Consider the following 21,679-nt stretch of genomic DNA (forward strand, 5'->3'; position numbering starts at 1 on the left):
TGTAATCGTGATTTAGAAATTTTAAAAGAATAGTGTTGTATTTCAGCAATAGTTCAACGTATGTTTTTGCCAGGTAAAAATTTATGTTCATTGTTTTTGTGTTACTAATTTTGTAAAAGTAGGGAATCTGTCTGATAGCTCTATTTTATTGCTGGAAAAATAATAATTAAGTTCATGCATATGCATTTTGGATTCAAATACCAATGCAATTTTGATGTAGGGGTTATTATTAAAATAAAGGGAATCCAAGTAATAATTATTACTTTAAGAAAACTTCTATTTTTCTAATTTTTATTTTCACACATTTCCATTCCTGAAAAATATTGTTGGTTATATAGTTCATGATAACCAGAGTCAGAAGTTTGTACCAGAAGGTACTAGCAGATCAACAGTATCACTGACTGAATTTTCTACATGAAAGTTCACCTTAGTAAACCACTAATAACCTCTCTTAAAAATTTATGATTTAAATGAGTTCTGGTAAAACGGAGTCAGTTGAAGATGTAAAACTTGCAATTTCAAATCATTAATGATATCTAACAATATCTGTACCTCTCTAGATAGATACGAAAGTTTATCTACGGGGTGATGGGTGCTCCTTTATCAGAGACTCTTAGGCTTCAACGATACACATTATCTCATCAGCTTTTCTTGCAAGGGACACTTCTTAAAGGTAAGCACGGGTATGCCACCTTAGGATCATGGAGTCACGGCTTTCAACCAGGACCCCATTTTCACTCTCTCCTGTTCCTTCCTCCCCACTCCCCACCCAAATCCTGCTGAGCCCCATGACAGGGCCCTGCAAAATGGAGAAAACTACAGTCTAGTGTAATACACTCATTTACACTCATTTTACATCTAGGGAAATTGAGTTTGAGAGAACCAGTGAGATGATGTGATCGAAATGACAAAACTATTTCTCTGATTTGTGTCTGAAGCAATCATGACAATGATAGATCATCCATTCATCAAGGACATTTTCCCTTGGAACTTGTGTAGATATAAAGTAGGGACAGTTTGAAAATGGCTGACAGGAAGACTGACAGGCTGAAGGAGCTGACAGCCTTGAGAGTTAGGCGTTTGCGATCTGGGCTCAGCTCGGGCAGTTCATTTGGCATAACAGTGCTTGGCTTGGTTTCTTTGCCCCTAAGTTGAAGAGTAATCCATCTGTATAATCACTTTTGAAGATACTTGGAGTCTGGGCATGAAAGTCTCAGTGCATATAAAAGGCTGTGTGCACTCACTGAATCAACATCTAAGACGACTCCATGAAGCCCAAAGGTTTTCAGCATCCCTCGGATGGCAAATTTTGGCAGAGCAGTTCCAACTGTACTGCTGGTTACATTATTGCTGTCTGGAGAGCGGGTTACTACCGTGAGACCTGAGGAGGGGAGAGCGAGAAGTTTTTTCAGGAGCAAGTACCATTATCATCTTGGGACCCTCTATTTTAGGGTCTAAAATATCACTATAGCATTTAGTAATACCCTAGCTTAGTTATAACTACAAAGGAAAACAGCTTGGTCTGGAAGATAACACAAAAAAACATTGTAAGAATACAAGAATACAATAATAAAAAGACATATAAGCCAATTTAAAAATGCGCAAAGGATTTGAATAAACATTTCTCCAAAGAGAAATGAAAAGATACACATGAAAAGATGTTCAACATCATTAATCATCAGGGAAATGCAAGTCAAAGCCACAATGAGATACCACTTCACACCCACTAGGACGGCCGTCATAAAAAAGATAGACAACAGTAAGTGTTGGCAAGGATGTGGAGAAACTGGAAACGTGCCTTGCCGGTGGGAATGTAAAATGGTGCAGTCACTTTGGAATTCCATTCCTATGTATATGCTCAAGAGAAATCAAAACATGTATCCAAACAGAAACTTGTACAAACAAATGTTCAGAGCATTATTCCTAATAGCCCAAAGGTGGAAAGAAATCAAGTGCCCATCAATAGATGAATAGATAAACACAATGGGGTAGTATCCATACAACTGTATGGAATATAGGAATATTCTATACAAATAATATTCCACATGGAATATTATTTTGCCATAAAAAAGGAATGCAGTACCAACATGTGCTACAACATGGATGAATCTTGAAAAATTATGCTATGTGAAAGGGGCCAGACACAAAAGACTACATGTTGTATGACTCCATTTACATGAAATGTACAGAATGGGTACATCTATAGAGACAGAAAGTAGATTGATGGCTGCAGAGGTTAAAGGGAGGGAGGAATGGGGAGTGGTGAGGGTACAGGATTTCTTTTGGGGGGATGAAAGTGTTCTTGAATTAGAGGCAATGGTTTGATGATTACTCAACTTTGTGACTACTAAAAACTGTGGAATTGTATACTTTAAAAGGGTGAATTTTATGGTATGTAAATTAGATTTCAAAAAAAAGAAAGAAAAAAGTAAATATTAAGTTGGTGCAAAGTAATTGCGGTTTTTGCAATTATTTTTAACCTTTTAAACCGCAATTACTTTTGCGCCAACCTAATATATATTCCTGCCCTTGCCCAAGATGTTCAAATATTTTTGTGACTGTCTACCTTGTTTCCCCGAAAATAAGACCTAGCTGGACAATCAGCTCTAATGTGTCTTTTGGAGCAAAAATTAATATAAGAGCCCGTCTTATTTTACTATAAGACCGGGTATAATATAATATAATATAATATAATATAACATAATATAATACTGGGTCTTATATTAATTTTTGCTCCAAAGATGCATTAGAGCTAATTGTCCGGCTAGGTCTTATTTTCAGGGAAACAGGGTACTAATGAGTCATTTTAAACTCTCTTTTTTATGCTTTTCTGTATTTTCATTTCCTCAAAATACGTGACAGTTTTAATCAAAAGAACAAACACATTCTATTAAAATTCCAGAAAACATAGTACAACCATATATTCTTGGTTTATGAGCTCAGCAGCCAGGACTAAGCCTGAGAGGCCTCTCCAGAACCTTCCGCCCCACCCCACTTCCTTCTTTGTACAACTGTCCTGTCTCACCCTGCACATGCTAGTGAGTGCAGGAAACATGCAAGAGGACACCAGAGGACAGATAAGCGTCTCCTTGTGCCCCACCAGGATGCTTTATGGCCTCACATGGGAGAGCCTAGAAGAGGTTGTCACTCAGAGTAAGGAAGTCACCCTAGGAGGCTCAAGGTCATGTTTGGGAAAACTCAACAACTCATTTCATAGGAAGTTTCAGAGGTAAAGTAAGGGGGAAAGCAAAACCTTTTCGAACTTTATCAATTGTGAACTTGTTTGCTTCGTCTTTAATGTCTTCAATGGTAGGAAGGTAAAGGTCTCTTGGGATGCCACCATTCTCCTCGTAGAGGAATTCAACTGTTTGTCGGGCAATATCCACCATGCCTAAAAAGTAAAACAGCACTGGTAACTCTCCAGGGAGTACACGATTGTCAGATCAGCCATGGCACTGACTTATACCTAGAGTGAAGAGATAAGAGAATCTTTCAAACCAAGTTTGTGGGGGTGGGTAGGTAGCCTTTTGGGGAAGTTAATTATTCAGTCTACCAAATTTAAAATACTCAATGCCCTGCTTCTAGGAATCTCTCCAATCTCTCCCAATGCAAGCATGTATGTGCAAAGGTGCAAGAACACAGCCTCCAGCTCTGCTGGTAACTTAATGAAAAATGGAAATAACGAAAGTATTCATCAATACAGAGTGGTCATAAATGACGGTACATTATTATGCAGTCATTTCATGTTAGTTAAGTCAAAAGAACAAACTGGGGGACAAATGCAGAGTAAGAAGAAACTGAGGGAAATTTTTTTCCCTACCTTATACATTTTTGTACTGAGTTTGATTTTTACAACAAACACAAGATGCTTATTTAACAGACAGATCAGCTTCTATCCAATACTGGAATCAGCTGTTCTTCCTTCCCAGAATGAGGACACATCATTATGTTCAATAGTGACAGCCACTATTAATTAATAAACCACGTAAATAAATGTCCAAAACCATGAAGAAAACAGCACTGTGGCGAATACAGCGAGATGGGACATGATGTTTCCATTTGCTGTGGCTGCCTTAGCCCCCACACTGCTTGGAACGATGTGGGTAAAAGAACACATGTTGACAGCATCTTTTAAATAAGGCTTATCGCCATCACACTTCTCTACCACTCCTTTATTTGCTGGCCTTGCTGTAATGAGAGGGCACAGGAATTTTCTGAGCACAGTTTAGAAGGGGACTGAAATTAGAGAAGGATGTGTAGAGAAAGAAGTGTCAGACAGAATAAACGAGAAATGGGGCCTGATATTAGAAGATGATAGAAAAATAACCTTCGCCACAGTTTCCAAAGGAATATGGGGAGGAGAAAATACACTGCTGTCTACTAAGCAGGAATCTGGGAACACAGGGAGAATGCCAAACTAAACCACAAACAGCAGAGACGGTTTCGTTAACCTTCCTTGGGGGATGTGACAACAGGAATCTTGGTCTGATTCCCAAGAGACGGTCCTTGGGCACCATGAACCATCTCCCTAGTCTCCTTTCGGCCTTTGCCACCGCTCCACTGAAGGATACTGTATTTGGAAGGTAAATGTTTTATGTTTAAATTAATATAGTTCAGCTGATTGGCCATGGTCATGCAGACGGATCTCAAGAGAACGTCTTGGCAAGATGTACGTCAGGGGCCATAGGCACTTCCGGTGAGACATGAGGCCAGGAGTCATTGGTCTGGCTCTGGTCCAGCAGCCACCTTTGGATAATCGCATTTTCTGCTGTGCTGTCTACACTTTCTCTCCTCGGAACTGGGAGCAGAGGAGGAGAAAGCGCACTTGGCCACAGACATTCAGGATGGCTGTGGGATCAATTGGTTAAAGACATCCTAATTCAAGCAGAACCCACATGGAAATAAAGGCATAGCAAGTGCCGACCACATAAGAGCTTTCCATCCACATACTGTAAAGTCTCTTTCCCCCTTTCTTACTCTCTCCCAAAGCAGTAAGCAGCACCAGTTTCCATGAGCAGATAGTGCTTCACATCTAAACTTAAACCCTCCTGTTGCGAGTTAGCACCAGGTCTCAGCTTACATAACGCGTTGTTAGAGGAGCCAAGCTGGGTTGGGCAGCCCTTGTCACCTGTGCCGTGGTCTCCTGATGGACCCTCACCACAGCCCTTACCATCACACGCTTCCCACTAGGGTGGAAGCTCGGAGAGAAGGGGCCACCTCGGTTTGTCCACAGAAAATTCCTCATTCCCTAGCACAGGGGCTAACCCTGGGAGGCATATGCTACATGATGGACAAGGAAGTGAATGAATCGATGACTGAATAAAAAGGCACCTAAAACAAAGCCCTCCTCACTCCGAAAACCAGTGGATGGCATTGGTACTGCAAGGTGGGCAGTAATGAATTGGGCATTACATTTATCAAGTCAGAGTTGGCTGAAAACAGGTCAGCTCTGTTCTGTGGTCTGATGTAACACAAAAAGGGTATATATATATATATATATATATTTATTTATTTTTTATTTATTTATTTTTTTTTTTCAGATACTGGGAATGAACAGGGAGGAACGAATTATCTTTTTGTCTGTGAGATCTACTAAATCCGGGTATGTTGCCCTTTCACTGAAAATCCCCCAATGGCTTCTCATTTTACATAGAATAAAATCCGAAGTCCTTGCGGAGGCTGACGCTGCTCCTTCACCTCCCCTTCAGCGACACTGGCGTGGCCTTACTACTGTTCCCTCAACCACCCAACTCACCTCTCCCGAGGGTCTTCCTAATGCTTCCCCTCTGCCCAAAACTCTTCAGTGAGAAGAGAAGAATATTAATTATCTGTCCTGGAATTTGGGTCGGCAGCTGAAACGGTTCTGACAGGAGCAGGAAGCATTCTCATCATGTCACAGAATGTGCAGATCGTCCCACAGGTTAAGTATTAACAAGACCATTCCACTGTGATAGGTGTAAGCTTTGGAGGTGGAAAGCATGGAAAACACACACACATACACACACACACACACAATGGCAGCAATGAGAAAAAGGAATTACTCATCTATCACTGGAAATCAGGGACTCAGCATAGAAGTTGGCCAACAAATAAAGGTCTTTCAGTGGCTCTTCTCTTTATTTGGTCCTAGTCTCAGTCGGGATAAAAGTTAAAAGAGGAGCGAGACTGCTGACGTGGGGACAGTGACTAAGCTGTACACACCACCTGACTGCCACGATGACAGAAAACCAAACTGATGTTCCAGCGGAAGGGCAGCTGTGCCTGTTGGGAAAAAGCATTTCTGCATCTCAAAAAGCATGTGTTTCACGAGATGAGGAAAAGCCTTAAAACAGAAATCAGCCACCTGCACTTAAGACTCACTAACAACCCAATGTCTGCGGTCAAAAGCTGCTTCATCTTTGCAGAGGAACCATGGCCAGTGGGAGAAAAAAACCTCACCATCGTTAATCACTGTGACGTTCGGCAATACATTAACAGCACGCTTACTATGTGCCAGGCACCGCTCTTAGTAGCTTTATCTGCATTAACTCATTTCTTCTTTCTCATATACACTAGGTGGTTACCGTTATTCATTCTATTTTAAAGGTGAGGACAGGTTGCGTAACCTTCCCAAGGTCACACAGCTGGTAAAATAGCCCAAGCTATTGACCAGCAGGCCACCCAGCTTCCTAGTATAGCCACGCCAGCTTCATTTCAGCAGCCCGTCAACCAAAATACTGAATGAAACCGACAAGCAAAGAAACAGCTGGCAATGAAAGCAAAGACCAGAGTTCAGTGGAGGCACGGGTAGAAGACACTGTGGGGTGTGCCCCAACTTTAGTTAGATGAGGCCCTCTTTCCTCATTTACATCCTGAGTTTCCCCTAAACATGTCTCTTCAAATCATGGAGTGAGCTCCTTAGGAAAACGTAAAGCACCAGACCTAGCTGTAAAGCGCCCTTTATCTGGTCCAGGCCCGATTTCCGCTCTGCTTCGTTGCGGAAGCGTCTTCGGATCGTAGGAAAAACCTTGGTCTCCCACGCTTTCACCAACAGAGCGTAATGGTCCTCCTGGAAGAAGAAGCAAACTCATGACCAGAGAAGGAACGCCTCATGTACGCATCAGTCCTGCCCTAACTTACAGCTCTCAGCCCTGGGGTCTCCACCCCACGCACACGCCAGTCATGGAAACACCATGTGGGCCACCCAACTAAATAGACCTCAAGGGGCCGGGGAGACAAGCCAGACAGGGACAAGCTCTTCCTCTCCCTCTACAGCCACCTTTACTGCTCAATTTCTATCAAAGCACTTCATTTCTCCAATACCTGTATCAGTACTGGGCAAAAGAGCCCGACAGACATTGCTACTAATGTGTGGTTTAGAAAAACGGACACTCCGGAGTCACTGTTCAAGGCCGGTGACATATTTCAAAGTGTAACAATTCCAGCCTTGCACCATTCCTTGCAGCCTGTCCTGGACACCAGGGAGCTGACCAAATGTGGCAGGTCTCTTACCTGTGGGATGTCATCGTCATCATCATCATCACTTTCATCGTCTGCAATGGGAGGCGGGTGGGGGTCTGGGCCGGAGGTGATGAAATTCTCATAGCTGAGCTCTACTTTGTAATGACAGGAAGTGTCACTGTCGTATTCTGTAACGAAGCACAATGACAGCGAATTCCAGGCGAGAACAGGCCAGAAAAATCATGAACTTCTCACCCTTGGACAAACCAGGTTCTCTTAATTTGTGTGACAGGAGACTCCTAGTACTTGTAGGGATTTTCAAGTGCAGGGTCAAGGAATAATTAACTAATCACTATAGTTAGCCTGAATCCTGCAATAGATTTTATGGGTATAATTCCTTCAACTCAGAGAAGCATTTGGAATTTTCTTCATCATAAACATTAAACAGACACTTAAGAGAGTTTGCAAACCAGTATCCCAAGGGCCCCGTATGGCCTGCAGGCATCTTTAGTTCGGGATGCTCAGTTTTCTTCAATTTGATTATGAAATTTTTCAAATAACCAGGAAAGCATTTGAGTACATACCTATATACTGTATTTTGCCGTGTATAATATGCACATTTTTGCCCAAATTTGTGAGGGACAAATAAGGATACACATTATACATGGGTAATACTAATTCCGTATCTATATAAATGTTTTTAATTCTTTTACTTATGCTTATGAGTTAAAAGCGTAACTCTAGAAATCAATAACGATATTCGTATGCAAAATAAGATCCTGGAATACGATCATCGGTTTTGTTGAACTTATGACGAATTGTAACAATGAAGAGTTCTTGGCCTTCTATGATGGATAAATATTGTAAATTCGTTAACCGGTACATAAAATGTCTTGTACCTTGTATCTGTTCTTGTGTTTTGTAATTATTTGTTACATAAAATTTCTTGTACCATAATATGTTAAAAAATAAATGGTAAACTTCCTTTATAATACAAAAAACAAATACCTAAATGTGTATAAAAATTTGAATTAAAAAATTAAAACGAAAGATTTTTCCCCTGAAAGTTTGGGCCAAAACCATGGGTGTGCATTATACATGGGAACACACTGAGCATGGCAATCTACGGTGCCCACCACCTCGCTCCACACTCAGCACGTTTTATTATTCCTTGATGACCTCAATTTTAAAATAACTTAAGAAATGATTATTACTTTAAAATGAGATTTTGTATAAAATTCTGGGGATTCAGCTGTCTTATAAAAAGTGGGCACTCAGGCCTGCACTGCCACGTGGCCACACCTGGCTGGCAGGCTTCCTGCACATGGGGAACGCACTTTCCAGTCTACATGCTTCCTCCCGTTCCCCATTTCCTCTCACTGGGCCTGCTACCCCATTCCCAATGGGTACTCGAGTGCGCCCCAGTTAAATGGATTTCTGGAACTATAAAGACAGCATTCACGTCCCCCGGAAGCAGGGGGCCGGGGAAGGCGGCAGCTTACGTTGCTGAGCAGTGGCCACAGCTGCAATCCGACATGGTGGCCCATGAGTGCCCGGGTCTGATGCAATACTGGTGCCAGCATCGTTGTCACTGTCAGATGCCATGGCAAAGGGCAGGGCCTCGAAGTTGGCGCTGATCTCCTCTGCCAGGTCTGTGCACAGGTCGGCCGCGTTGCGGTGGGCCTGGCCTTCGGCATAGGCAAATGGGCGGGAGCCAAAGTTAGCTCGAGTCTTGGTGTTCTGGAAAGGAGACCAAATGAAGGATTTGAAAGGACTCAGGCCTGCCTGCTCACTTCCTTGCTCATTTACTTATTTATTATACACCCTGAGGTAAACCTCACTCAAATCTGACCAGAGAGGGGCCCCAGTTGTGGGACTGCACATAAAAGCAGGCAGAGGGGCTGGGGGCACGTGCACAAGTCAGCCCTGCCCTCCCTCACCCCACACTCTGCTCCTCCAACACTGTTCCTTTCTACGCAACGACCCCACTGCAAATGCTCTTCCCTTCCCCTGGAACAGCCCTTCCTCCAGTTTTCCCTCAAGACTGGTACATATTCTAGACCTGGCTCAAACATCACCTCTTTGGGTCGTGAGGACACGACCAGATGTGCTTGGTGCTTGCTTTCATCAAGCCTATGATTTTCAGTCCTCCTGAGATGGTTAGTGTCAGCTTGACTGGCCGCGGGGTGCCAGATCAAACATCATCTCTGGGTATGTCCTGAGGGTGTTTCCGGATGAGTCCATGAATCAAGGGCTCAGTAGATCCCCCTCCCCAGTGTGGTGAGCATCATCTAAATTACTAAGGAGAATCTCTTTTCCTTCCCAGCAAGATAACCTGCCTTTTTCTGAATGTGAACCACAGGCCACATCCCACCAGAGACGTCCTCCAGATACGGGGAGAGGCGCTGCCCGCAGTATGTGAAGTACACCCGGCCCTTGGCGGGCTGCCCTGGAGGCGGCGGGGTCCCCTCGGTTCTCTCCCAGCCAATTCCTGCCACGTCACCTATGGCAGAGAACAGGAAGGAAACAACACATTTCCCCCTCTTACTGACTATTAAATAAACTTCCAAACTGCAACCAATGTGACAAAGCCACATATCACTGGCTTTATTTATTTATGCCATCAGTTACATCTGAAAAAGACATGAAGTAACTTACTGTATTAAATAAATATAAAGTAACACAGTACAAATAAAAATGGTTTAGGATTAGAAAAATGCCTAGTATCTTGTGACAACGTGGATGGACCTAGAGGGTATTATGCTAAATGAATAAGTCAGACAAATACCAGCTGATCTCACTTATACGTGGAATCTAAAGAAGAACAATAAAAGAATAAACAAACAAAACAGAAACAGACTCATAGATACAGAGAACGAACTGATGGTTGACAGAGGGGTGGGGTGTTGGGGAGCTGGGTGAGAAAGGTGAAGCGAATAAGAAGTACAAATGGGCAGTTACAAAATAGTCACAGGGATGTAAAGTACAGGACAGAGAATATAGTCAATAACATTGTAATAACTATGTGTAGTGCCAGGTGGGTACCAGACTTATCAGGGGGATCACTGCATAAATGAAATGTCAAACCACTGTGCTGTATACCTGAAACTAATATAAAATACTAAATGTCAACTATAACTGAAAAATAATGTAAAATATATATGCACATAACTTAGAACTCAACCCACAATGTAAACTAAAGGCACAGTGTGAAGCACATTATGTCCCCTTACTCATATGTATTTAAGGCCTTTCGCAGGAAGCTGAGAAAGCCCAGCTGCTCTCATGAAGTGACTGGGATCGGGGACAGAACGCAGACGGAGAGGAGCCTGTCCACACACCAGTACTCTTACGTTGGTTGCTCCGGGGAAACTGCTGGCACCTGGAGCCTTATGACTCATCTACTGTCGTAAACTCGCCATAAGTGCTTGAAGTTCTGTGATTCTGCTTTTCATCTCAGGGTCTCCTATGCCTTAGAAACCACCAGGATGGGCTTCCCGTGGCTGGGGACTTGTCATGGGTCACCGCGGCATCCCTGGGTCACGGTGGCATCCCCGGGGAGGAGAGTGCTCAACACGCAGGAGATGCTCGGTGAGTATTTGGGGATGAACGGACACCAGAAGTGTCGGCACAAAGGTTGAGATTCTGGTAAAAAGTGAGTTCCCGATTCCCACACAGACACATTCTCTAAGAAGAGGGTACCATGTGTGCCTGAGGTCCAGGCTGCAATTTTTTTCAGAAACCAAAATGTGACCTAACAAAACAGCAAACGACAGCAGCAAATAACTAAAAACCCTGACGAGGGATCCCTGCCCTCCCCACCCCCCCACCTTTGTGCTTAAAGCACCTCAGTGAGTACTTAGCTGAGATGCCAGAGTTCTGCTCCATAGAGTAAGAGAGAAATAACTTTGCCAGGAAATTATTCCCAAGTCATAACTTGACCATAACAGAAAACGGAAAACACTCCCAGAAAAGTGCAATTTAATAAGCAGTTCCCTGGAGGTAAGTGATGGCAAAATGACCCCCCAGACAGCGACAAGAGGCTATCTGTTGGATGGAGTGGCTTGGTATTCCCTGTCTAAGATTCCCAGATCATCTGTCCATCCCACGTAACATTTCAGTTTCATCAGAGATGACGCTACAAGGTCCTGTCTGAAAATAAGTAGCCCACATGCTCCGCTGCGTCTGATGTCAGGAGGACAATGCTGCACTTTTCCTACCGCCGAGGTAGGTGGGACTGATCCCGATTCATCTACTATGCGGACCAAGTTATTTACACAGAGCCTAGAAAGAAGAAGGGGCAAAAGATTTTTTTTTTAATTGAATTGACTATCTCTGTGACTAAAACATCTGGGAAGAATGATTGTTGAAGCTGGGCCAGGTGTTTAGGCTACCGAGAGCATAGCCTACAGCATGTATCTCCGGGGAATATGTTTAGCGAGAGCCTCTCGGCTAGTTGTAGACTTCTCTTGGTTTGAGGCTATTTACCTGCCCATCAATAACACGCTGGTGAAAGACCAAACTGCAGAGAGAAGCAAAATCTCAGATTTTTCTGATGATGGGGCAACAAAAGCAAATGTGACTCCTAAGTTACCAAATGAAGGCTCTAAATGATAATGGCCTCATGAGATGACGGGTTTGGTGTAAACGAGGGGACAGCAAAGACAAATTGCCCATTTCCAGTTGCTATGTTTATTTAATTTTAGCCTACGTAGTAGACCCAAACCTGGGAACAACAGATGCACAGAGAGTGAAAAACAGCTCTCACTGCACTCACCAGGAGAGAGAGTCACGTCTAAGCGAACGCTCTTCCACTGTAACAAACTGGAGCCATTGTAGTGCACAGCACGGCCATTGCTACGGGAAAAAGAAGGGCAGTCAAAGACAAGGCCAACTGGCTGACGCGGAGGCAGCTACGCAGTGCGCAGGCGGAGGGGTGTCCGTGGCCCAAGAGTCATCAGAAGAGAAATCCTGAGAGCTATTCTCTTTTCCAACTAGTATTTTATACATTTTGGGGGGTAGAGATTATAATTATCTTATTTTCGTATTAAAACACCCACACCCATTACTTTTTTTTTTAATTTAATAACAGCAGTAATAGCCACTTACTTATGGAAAAGACAAGTGCCCACTGGGTTAGTCCAAGCCCCATCTCGTTTCTCTGCTTCTGTAGCAAAGCCAAAGGAAACTATTGGCCCAGTGTCGTCGTCAGTATCTCCGTAGGAAACAATTTCAATTTCCCAGTAAAAAGATGGGGCCTGAAGAAACACCAGAAGTGGGCAGACAATCAGAGGGCTCCACTTAGGACCTTCAACTTGCTTTTTCTTTCAAATTTGAAGGAAAGAGGCAAAAGCCAGCGTGTCTTGTGATTTCTCACCTGAATTGGCAGTGGGGAGGTGGCATAGATAAATGTGCCCCGGGGCAGACCGCCCCCTGCACTGGGATCAGCCAGGAAGGTGACGGAAGTAAGGTGTGATGAGAACATGCAGGCTCGGACAGGTGGGAACACTCTCGAGGGGCTCCATGTTATCTCCTTGGGCTACATTGGGGGGAAAAACCCTCATTCAACAGAACTGCAAACACAAACCCCTGCATTCTCTCAAAGAAGAAAAAAAAAGTCACTTAATGGTCTAATAACATAGGTATATATTTTTAAAAAGAAAGGGTATCTTTTATTCCAAAGGAAACTTTATTTTAAAAAAGGCAGTCTCCTTCCCTGACCAATCCTGCTCTCTAAAAACAATCATTCTCTTAACTTTTTAAACTGTTAATTCTGATACTTACCTCTAAATTTCTCCTTTGTGGTTTTCATTCGCAAATCTCTACTTCTGCTTACACACAGGCCCTCACCCCTCATACTCCCAGTGTAATTACAGGACAAAAGGACACATTTCAGTTCCTCAGAATCTATATTCTGAACCAGAATCTATATTACTATGACTTAATACTCAGCTCAAAGCTAAAAAGGAGTACTATGGTTACACTCCCACTTTTTTTTAGGTTAATTGCCTCAGTTTTTCACTTTCATAGTTTTTGGTAAGTCTAATCATACAATTTCAATCTTCTCTATCAGATAAAAGCATATATTTTGTCAAACCCATCACTTTCACTTTTTATCCTAAAGAAAGAACCAAAAGATGTGTGTAAAGATCAGCCCCAAGGATGTTCAGATCAGTTAGGGCTAAAACTGCAGACAATGTGGAGTTGCAACAATAAAAGCCTGAGTGAGTAAACTGAGGCACAAATATATGCTGGGGTAGTAAGTTTCTATGGATTGACGTGGAAAGGTACTCATCACCTACAGAAGAGGAAAAGATAGATGCAAACAGTATGGATAGCAGAAATCCATTTTTGTTAAAAATATTATAGATTACATATCACATGAATATGTTGCTAATGGTAACTGGAGAGGTTGAGATTCCAGGTGACATTTCTTCTTTTATGTATTTTTAACTTTTTTATTTTGAAATAATTTCAAACCTCCAGAAAAACTGCAAGAATATCACAATTTTTTATACTCTTACCTAGATGCACCGATTTTTTTTTTGAGATATAATTCATGTAACATGTAATTCACTGTAAGGTGTACAATATAATGGTTTTTAGGATATTCACAGTTGGACAATCATCACCCCGATCTAATTTTAGAACATTTCTGTTCCCCTTAAAAGAAACCCTGCCCATTAGTAGTCAGTGACCATCCCTCTCTCCCCCAGCCCCTGGCAACCATCAGTTTACTTCCTGTGTCTATGGATTTGCCTGTTCTGGACACTTCATATAAATGGAATCCTACAATATGTGGTATTTTGAGACTGCCTTCTTTTGCTTCGCATAATTTCAAGGTTTATCCATATTGTAGCAGGTATTACTACTTCATTACTTTTTAAGGCTGAATAATATTCTTTTGTATGGATTTACCCCATTTTATTCATTCATTCATCAGCTGATGGACAGTTAGGTTGTTTCCATTTGGGTGCTATTATGAATAGTGCTGCTAGTAACATTCACAGATATGCCAATTGTTAATATTTTGCCACTTTTACTTTTAATCACTCTTTCATTCTGTCTGTCATCTCTCTCTCTCTCTTTATATATATATATACATATATACATATATATGTATATATATATATAATTTACTATGAAATGGACTACAGATCTAAAATTTTGAAAAAGTCTTCTTTTTCTGTTATCGATAACAGAAATTTACCAATTCTGCTCCTCTTGTCTAATCTTTCAATACTTAGAACGTCAAATCAATGACGCTTTGACATTCCAAGATGATAGCATGTCGCTGCAGAGAATACACCTCCCAACAGCTTTGCAAACGCTCATTCTAAATACCACTAACGGGCTGCTCAGCATTCTTCAGTGCGGCAGACAGCACGAGGCCTCACCTGTCTCCGGTCGGCCTGCAGGGGGGGTGGTGGGGGCCGAGCACAGTCCCGGTAGAGCATCCTCAGACGTTCACACTGCACCTCCACGACTGCCAGCCGCTCTCCTGGAGGGAGATACACCCAACACGTGTAAATAAGTCCTGCAAGCCCAGGCGGGCTCCAACTCCTCAGGAGGAGGGTGGGAGCAACAAAACGCTTATGGAGGTTATTCACCAGCTTACAAAAGGGCAACTACCCTGAGATCTCTGTCTGCTACATGTAGCTCAGTAGCGTAGCAACGTGGCCGAGTGCATGGGCTCTGGGGCTGGGCTGCCTGGATTCAGAATCTGGCTCCCTTCCTCAGTATCTGCCATCTCACTGCCAACCTGGGGGGTCACTGCAGTGCTTGTGCCTCACAGGTGGTTGTGAAGATGAGATTAAATAAAACAAGGGAGGCCTTAGCCAAGTCCCTTTCACAGGGCAAACACTCAAATGAAAGCTATTATTATCATCTAATAAATGAAGGCTATTATCATCTCAATTGGTTTTTTGAAAGTCTAATACTGAATGTTGTCCATTTATCCATCGGGAAGGACACTGGTTTTCAGGGAGCATATAGCTTCCATGCCTTCCAGTGCTTTGGTGAAACCTCAGATGTGTGGCTTTCTGGCCAAGCATCTGATTTCATATTGTTGGAGCGATCACTGTATCCCTGGGGGATGCAGCTTTCTATAACTTTGCTGCGGCTGAACCAAGGCATATGCAGATTTCCACAGAAATTATCATTCCAGGATAGATTTTAAGGAGATGAGGAAGGCTGGTTTGCAAAGTAATTTCAGAGTGTAAAGAATTCCTTTGAGTGGACTTCCACGGAAGTTTGTCACGGACCTGTGTTCCTGAGCTATGCAACATGGATATTTGGGCTAAGGGATAGTTTCTCTATAAATAAATAATTAACAAATATTGTGTGGGGGGGTGAAGTCTAATACCTATTGAAAACCTTCTATGAGCAAGGCACAGTGCTAGGTGTTGGAGGCTATAAAGATACATGAGCTGACGTCCCCAGTGTGGGAGGACAGAGAAGGCATGCTCATGCATACACATATATGATAAAGAACACAGTATAAGGTTGTAGTATGTTATTATATGATATAAAGCAAAACATGGGAGCAAAGGAGTGAGTGATAACTTCATTTCAGGATCCAGAAAGGCTTACTGGAGACACCATTAAATTAGATCTTAGAAAAGCTAGGATTTCAATAACCACAGAAGAAAGGGAATTCTGGGTGGTTTGGCACTATGATAGTCTAGAATAGAATAGTCAGGAGTCAGATGTTTCAGGAGTACCTCGCATGACACACAAAAATTAACTCAAATGAATCCAAGACCTAAAAAATCTATAGCTAAAATTATAAAACTCAGAAAACATATGTGTACATTTTCATGACTTTAGATTAGGCAATGGTTTCTTAGATATGACACCAAAAGCACAAGCAATGAAAGAAGATAAACTGAGACTTCACAATGATGACAAACTTTTGTGTTTCAAAGTACACTTTTGAGAAAGTGAAAAGATAATCCATAGAATGGGAGAAAATATTTATAAATCATACTGATCAGAGACTAATACATCTAGAATATATAAAGAAATGTTATAATTCTACAACAAAAGACAAATAACCTGATTAAAAATGGGCAAGGAATTCGAATAAACATTTCTCTAAAGAAAATATACAAACGGCCAATAAACACAGGGAAAAGATGCTCAACATCATTAGTCATTAGGAAAATGCAAATCAAAACCAGAATGAGATACCAGTTCACACCTACTAGGATGGCTATAATTAAAAGGACAGACAATACACTGGCAAGGATGTGGAGTAACTGGGACACTCACACACTGTTGGTGGAAATGTAAAATGGTGCAGACACTTTGGAAAACAGTTCCTCAAAAAGGAAGTAGTTTTTCAAAAGTTAAACACACACGGTAAGACCCAACAATTCCACTCCTCTATATACGCAACAGAATTGAAAACATATGTCTACACAAAAACCTATATATGAGTGTTTATAGCAGCATTATTCATAACATCCAAAAAGTACAAACAACACAAGTGTTCATAAATTGATTAATGGATAAATAAAAAGTGGTCCATCCATACACTGGAATGTTATTCAGCTGTAAAAATTAATGAACTACTGATACCTGCTACAACATAGATGAACCTTGAAAACATGGCGGTAAGTGAAAAAAAAAAAAAAAACAGACACCAAAGACCACACACTGTATGATTCCATTTATATGAAGTGTCCAGACAGGCATATCCAGAGAGACAGAAAGTAGACTGGTGGTTGCCAGGGGCTGAGGGAAGAAGGAAATGGGGAGTGACTGATTAATGGAGACAGAAGTATTTTCTCTTTGGGTAGAGGTAGAAATGTTCTGGAATTATACAGTGGTGATGGCTTTACAACTCTAAATACATTAAAACCCACAGAATTATGCTCTTTAAAATGGTAAATTGTACGGTATGTAAATCATTTATAGCTCAATTTAAAAAAGATGTCTTAGGAGGAGCAAAATGTAGCCCACTAAAAGGAAAGCAGCGAGTTTGTTTAGGATAGTTTGTTTAGCAAGAAAGATTTATTGACTCACAGCAGACCTACAGACAACTAGACACCTGACACAATGACGTGGATTGGAGGCGACAGGAAAGATGAGGCGAGGACAGAGCAAAGTCAGCGTGGATGCAGGAGTGAGGTCAGGCTATGAGGCGTGTGCCCGGGAGGGCACAAGCCAGACCTGTGCTTCCCGATGGACAAATCACAGAGGAAAACTATTCAGTTACCGGATTCGTGGAGTCCGTATTACGTAAATGTAAACTAACAAGGTATAAAGAACCTAGCTATTTTTGACAAACACTTTGCAACTATTTTTGTTAAAATGACTTAACAGGCATGGCGCTCTTTCAATACAGACAGGTGGAATCACACCAAATAAGAAGGGAAGAGCCATTCTTCTGGAGAATGATGGGAGCAGGGCTAACCTGACGCATGTCTGCCGCGAGCTAGACTTAATGTCAGAGATTTTATAGACGCTAGTGTGAGAATCAAAAGCTCCTGTACTCCAAATACAAGAAAGAAAACATCGACTGTACTTTCGCCATTGTAACAAGTACCCGCCAGAACCGGCTGTAAACTCTTTCTAATTCATTAGTGACAACCTCACAGTAGTAACTACACTTCGGGAAAGCCAGCCTCTCGGTGACAGCTCCACGCCCCTGACAATCAGCCACTCAAATCGGGGCTTCAGGAAAGTAACTGTGATGCCAGTGTGAAAAGACAAGGTGACAGAAAGTAAAGCTTAGAGAAGAACGCAGATGTCTAAACAGGAGACCAAAAGTACCTGACTCAAGGAATTGGTAGTGGAAATGGCAGAAAGGGATACACTTCAGGAGCATTTCAAAGGAAAAGTAAGACATGGCAACTGACTGAATGTGGAAACACAGGGAGGGGGCATCATATTTAACTCAGTGTCTGAGTGTCAAAAATAGTCTGCATATCACCTAAAACAGGGAAGTTGGAAAAGGAGGGCTGATTCCAGAGGAAATAATGACTATGGTTTAGAAATCGGTATATTCATGAGTCTGGTGTGCTTCTAATAGAAACAGCCGTCAGATGTGGATCTCAGGAAGGACCGCCCACAGCAGAAGGCGTGACAGCGCAGAAGGCAGATAGAGCAGGTGAGTCAGGGTAAAGCTTAGGGCACTGTCGCAAGTCACGTCTGATGTCACAACTGGCCTGGCCCACCTTCAACTTACTGGAATGTTATTCAGCTGTATTTGGATACAGCATGGAAAGCATCTTAAACATGCTTCCCAGAGATTCTTAGGAACTTTCAAAGTCTGAGGAAAACCTCTGGCTCAGAATGTGTATATTTAGGAAGAAGGGAGAAGAGGAGGAAATAGCTGAACCTGAGAGCTCTGGCTTCTGTATGAATATAAAATAAAATTGGGAACATGTTTTGGTTTATAGTCTATATGCCTTTTCTTCAGTTTCAAAATCTGTGTCCTATGCTATTACAACCAAGGAATTAAGTTAACTTCTCAGGAATATTTATTCATGGGAAAGAGCTCTGCAGTGCTATCTTCCTAAACCAAGTGGAATTAGCTATTTTCCCCCCTTGGATTAGAGAAGCTATAAAATTTAGATATGAGTGAGCGAACATTACAATGGCCAAACGTGCCACTTAATTCACCCCAGATGAAGTAAAACAGAACAACATTCACTGAATTATTTTTTCGTTTTAGAGAATCACTATATTACTGCCTGTAAATTGTATAACATTTTCGTATCTGAAATAAAAGATATTAACACATTAAAATTAAAAAAATCAAAGAACTTTCTCTTCTACCCACCACCTTGAATCTTATTTATTAAACATCGTTTCTTCTAAGCAGTCTAGAAGACTGTATGCTGTAAGAATCCACCGCTGGGCTGCAAAGTAACTGACATACCAGATGCGGTGGCTTTTGTTTTGTTTTGTTTTGTTTAACAGGTAAATAACTGATACGTCAGCAACTTTATATATTACTTTAAACCTCACAGTTCTTTCTGGTAACCTAATAAGTAAGTTATTAAGGATTGTTAAACTTGACATAAGACACTATTTTAGTCTATAAATCAATGTGGATAAACTTTATAGTCTTCTCTTTCGTAGCAATTAATATTTCCCACACGTTTCTTTCCAACTGTTTGTTACCACAGTTCTTTTCCACTAGGAGAAAAGGGTTAGGGAGGTTATTATTAAAACCATTTGAGATCACTGCTCTAAGTTACTACAATTTCTAGTCTGTATATTAAGTACCAAAGTTAATTTCACAAATTAAGACCTCTTTATTTTATAAAATGTATAAAAGAGGATACTCCTAGAGAAAAGCAAGTGATTAATTCAGTAAGTTATATGCTTGCTAAAATCAGTCAAAAATATCATAAATGCAACCTAAACCAAGCATATTAAAAAGCAGAGGCAGGGAACTCAGGACCTGTCACAGGCACAAAACTAAATTACAGGCAGAACTTTAGTCACAAGCAATTTCACCCACGAAGTCTAGCAAACTCCTTTTCTTCGGTTTTTTCTCTATTCTTAGGGTCTCTCCAATATTTATTAACAGTCACTGGCTCCACAGCACTAAGCTCATTAGAAAGAGGAGATTTGAGAGGTAAAACAGATATGTAATGAAAAGCAAAAACAAACCAACAGAAATCACTACCATGTGAAAAAAGACAAATATTTAAGGACAGAAAGAAGATTAGAGAGTTACTGAAAAAGCAAACAGCATGAGAAATAGTAAATCAAATGAAGAATTAAGAAAGGATAAAACTAACATCATTAAGGAAGTTAAAGATATTTCTTCCTTATAGCTTATGAAAATGCTGGTACTAGAAATTGCAGGAAGGCTAATCTAATTGTGAACAATTTCATTTAGAGTCCAATTATATCCTTGAGGACAAAGCATAAATTTTCACTTAAAAACAACCAGGCCAACTACCAATTTACAGGAAATTTGAGGACAAAAGGACATATTAAATGACACCACAGGGATACAATCAGCAAAATCCAGACTGTGGGAAACCTTTCAACAAATAAATTGCAAGGGAAAATGATACTGAGGGGAATCTATATTTTGAAAGAAATATAAAAAGCACAGCAATGAATTAAAATGTGTGAACTTTATTTGGCTCCTGATTCAAATAAACAAGTGTAAAAACAAGTACGACTTCATGAGAAAATTAGAAAGTTGTACACTGACTAGATATTTAATAATATTACAGAACAACTATTAAATTTTTAGATGTGACAATGGTATAGTGGTTATTTATTTATTTATTTATTTTTTGAGTCCTTATTCTTTAGAGACACATACTAAAATATTTATGGATAAAATAATATAAGAGATACACAGGACCTAGAAGGACACGCCAAACTAAACTGCTTGTTATTATGATTTTGTTCTCGTGTTTTCAGTTTCCTATTATATGCACATGTTAACTTTTAAAAACTAAGTGTTATTTTAAAAACTTAAAACAAAAAAAAAAAGTTTTGCTTAAAAATAATCCAGGAGGGTACAGCATGACAGAAACAGGATTGGCTATGAGTTGATAACTGTTGAAACTGGATGATGGAAATATAAGGGTTCCTTATACTAGTCCTATTTTTATATTTGCTTCAACTTTTTCATAAACACAAACACACACACAGATCGATGTTCCTGCAAACTCTTGACTCTGAATCCAAACGTCACCAACGACAACAAAGTATCTGCAGCCCTAAGGACAGTTCATAAATAGTTCTATAAGGGAAATCAAGGCAATGCATTAATGTGAATGGAGAAAACACTATGACATGGCTCTGAAAAATACTGATGTCCTACTTGGTATATACCGAAAGCCTTTTATTTCCATTTCTAGATGTGGGATGAAAGTGAGTTGTGATGAGTGTTGTCTGTAGAGCTCAGCTGTTTGATGGGTGTGTGTATGAAAACCGTTAATGTGCCATGATCAAATTGCAAGTGTGATGACAAGACTCAGTAAAATAAGGTGGTAAGGAACGTAACAGGTACTCACCAGCACTGCATTCCTGGGCTACCAGGTTAAGAACTTCAACAGCGGCTGGACACTGTTGTATGAATTCTTCACAAAATGAGCTGTCTTCTAAAAGCTGGGCCATGACCAGGCACGCTCTTAATGTTAAAAGATTTACAATATTTCAAAGTCATCAATGTTCATTCTCTAAAAAGTCAACTGTGAAAAACATTTCAATCAATTTTGTCCCCTAATTTACGACAAGATTCAAACTCCCCCTT

General features: G+C 41.0%; 1 protein-coding gene across 5 annotated transcripts in view; it reads right to left on the minus strand.

The window, feature by feature from the left end:
- Positions 1–21,679, minus strand: part of HECTD4 (HECT domain E3 ubiquitin protein ligase 4) — a 173,800-nt gene that overhangs the window by 31,189 nt on the left and 120,932 nt on the right. For all 5 annotated transcript variants that reach the window (XM_081036945.1, XM_081036943.1, XM_081036944.1 and 2 more), the window contains exons 44-54: positions 21,441–21,556; positions 14,838–14,941; positions 12,818–12,979; positions 12,550–12,698; positions 12,218–12,297; positions 9,780–9,943; positions 8,943–9,180; positions 7,492–7,628; positions 6,922–7,048; positions 3,254–3,391; positions 1,245–1,381 (exon numbers count right to left, since the gene is read on the minus strand). In XM_081036945.1, the coding sequence (XP_080893071.1) occupies positions 1,245–1,381; positions 3,254–3,391; positions 6,922–7,048; positions 7,492–7,628; positions 8,943–9,180; positions 9,780–9,943; positions 12,218–12,297; positions 12,550–12,698; positions 12,818–12,979; positions 14,838–14,941; positions 21,441–21,556 (1,552 nt within the window). The remainder of the gene's footprint in view (positions 1–1,244; positions 1,382–3,253; positions 3,392–6,921; positions 7,049–7,491; positions 7,629–8,942; positions 9,181–9,779; positions 9,944–12,217; positions 12,298–12,549; positions 12,699–12,817; positions 12,980–14,837; positions 14,942–21,440; positions 21,557–21,679) is intronic.

Source organism: Rhinolophus hipposideros, assembly GCF_964194185.1.
Source record: "Rhinolophus hipposideros genome assembly, chromosome: 24".
Lineage (NCBI taxonomy): Eukaryota > Metazoa > Chordata > Mammalia > Chiroptera > Rhinolophidae > Rhinolophus > Rhinolophus hipposideros.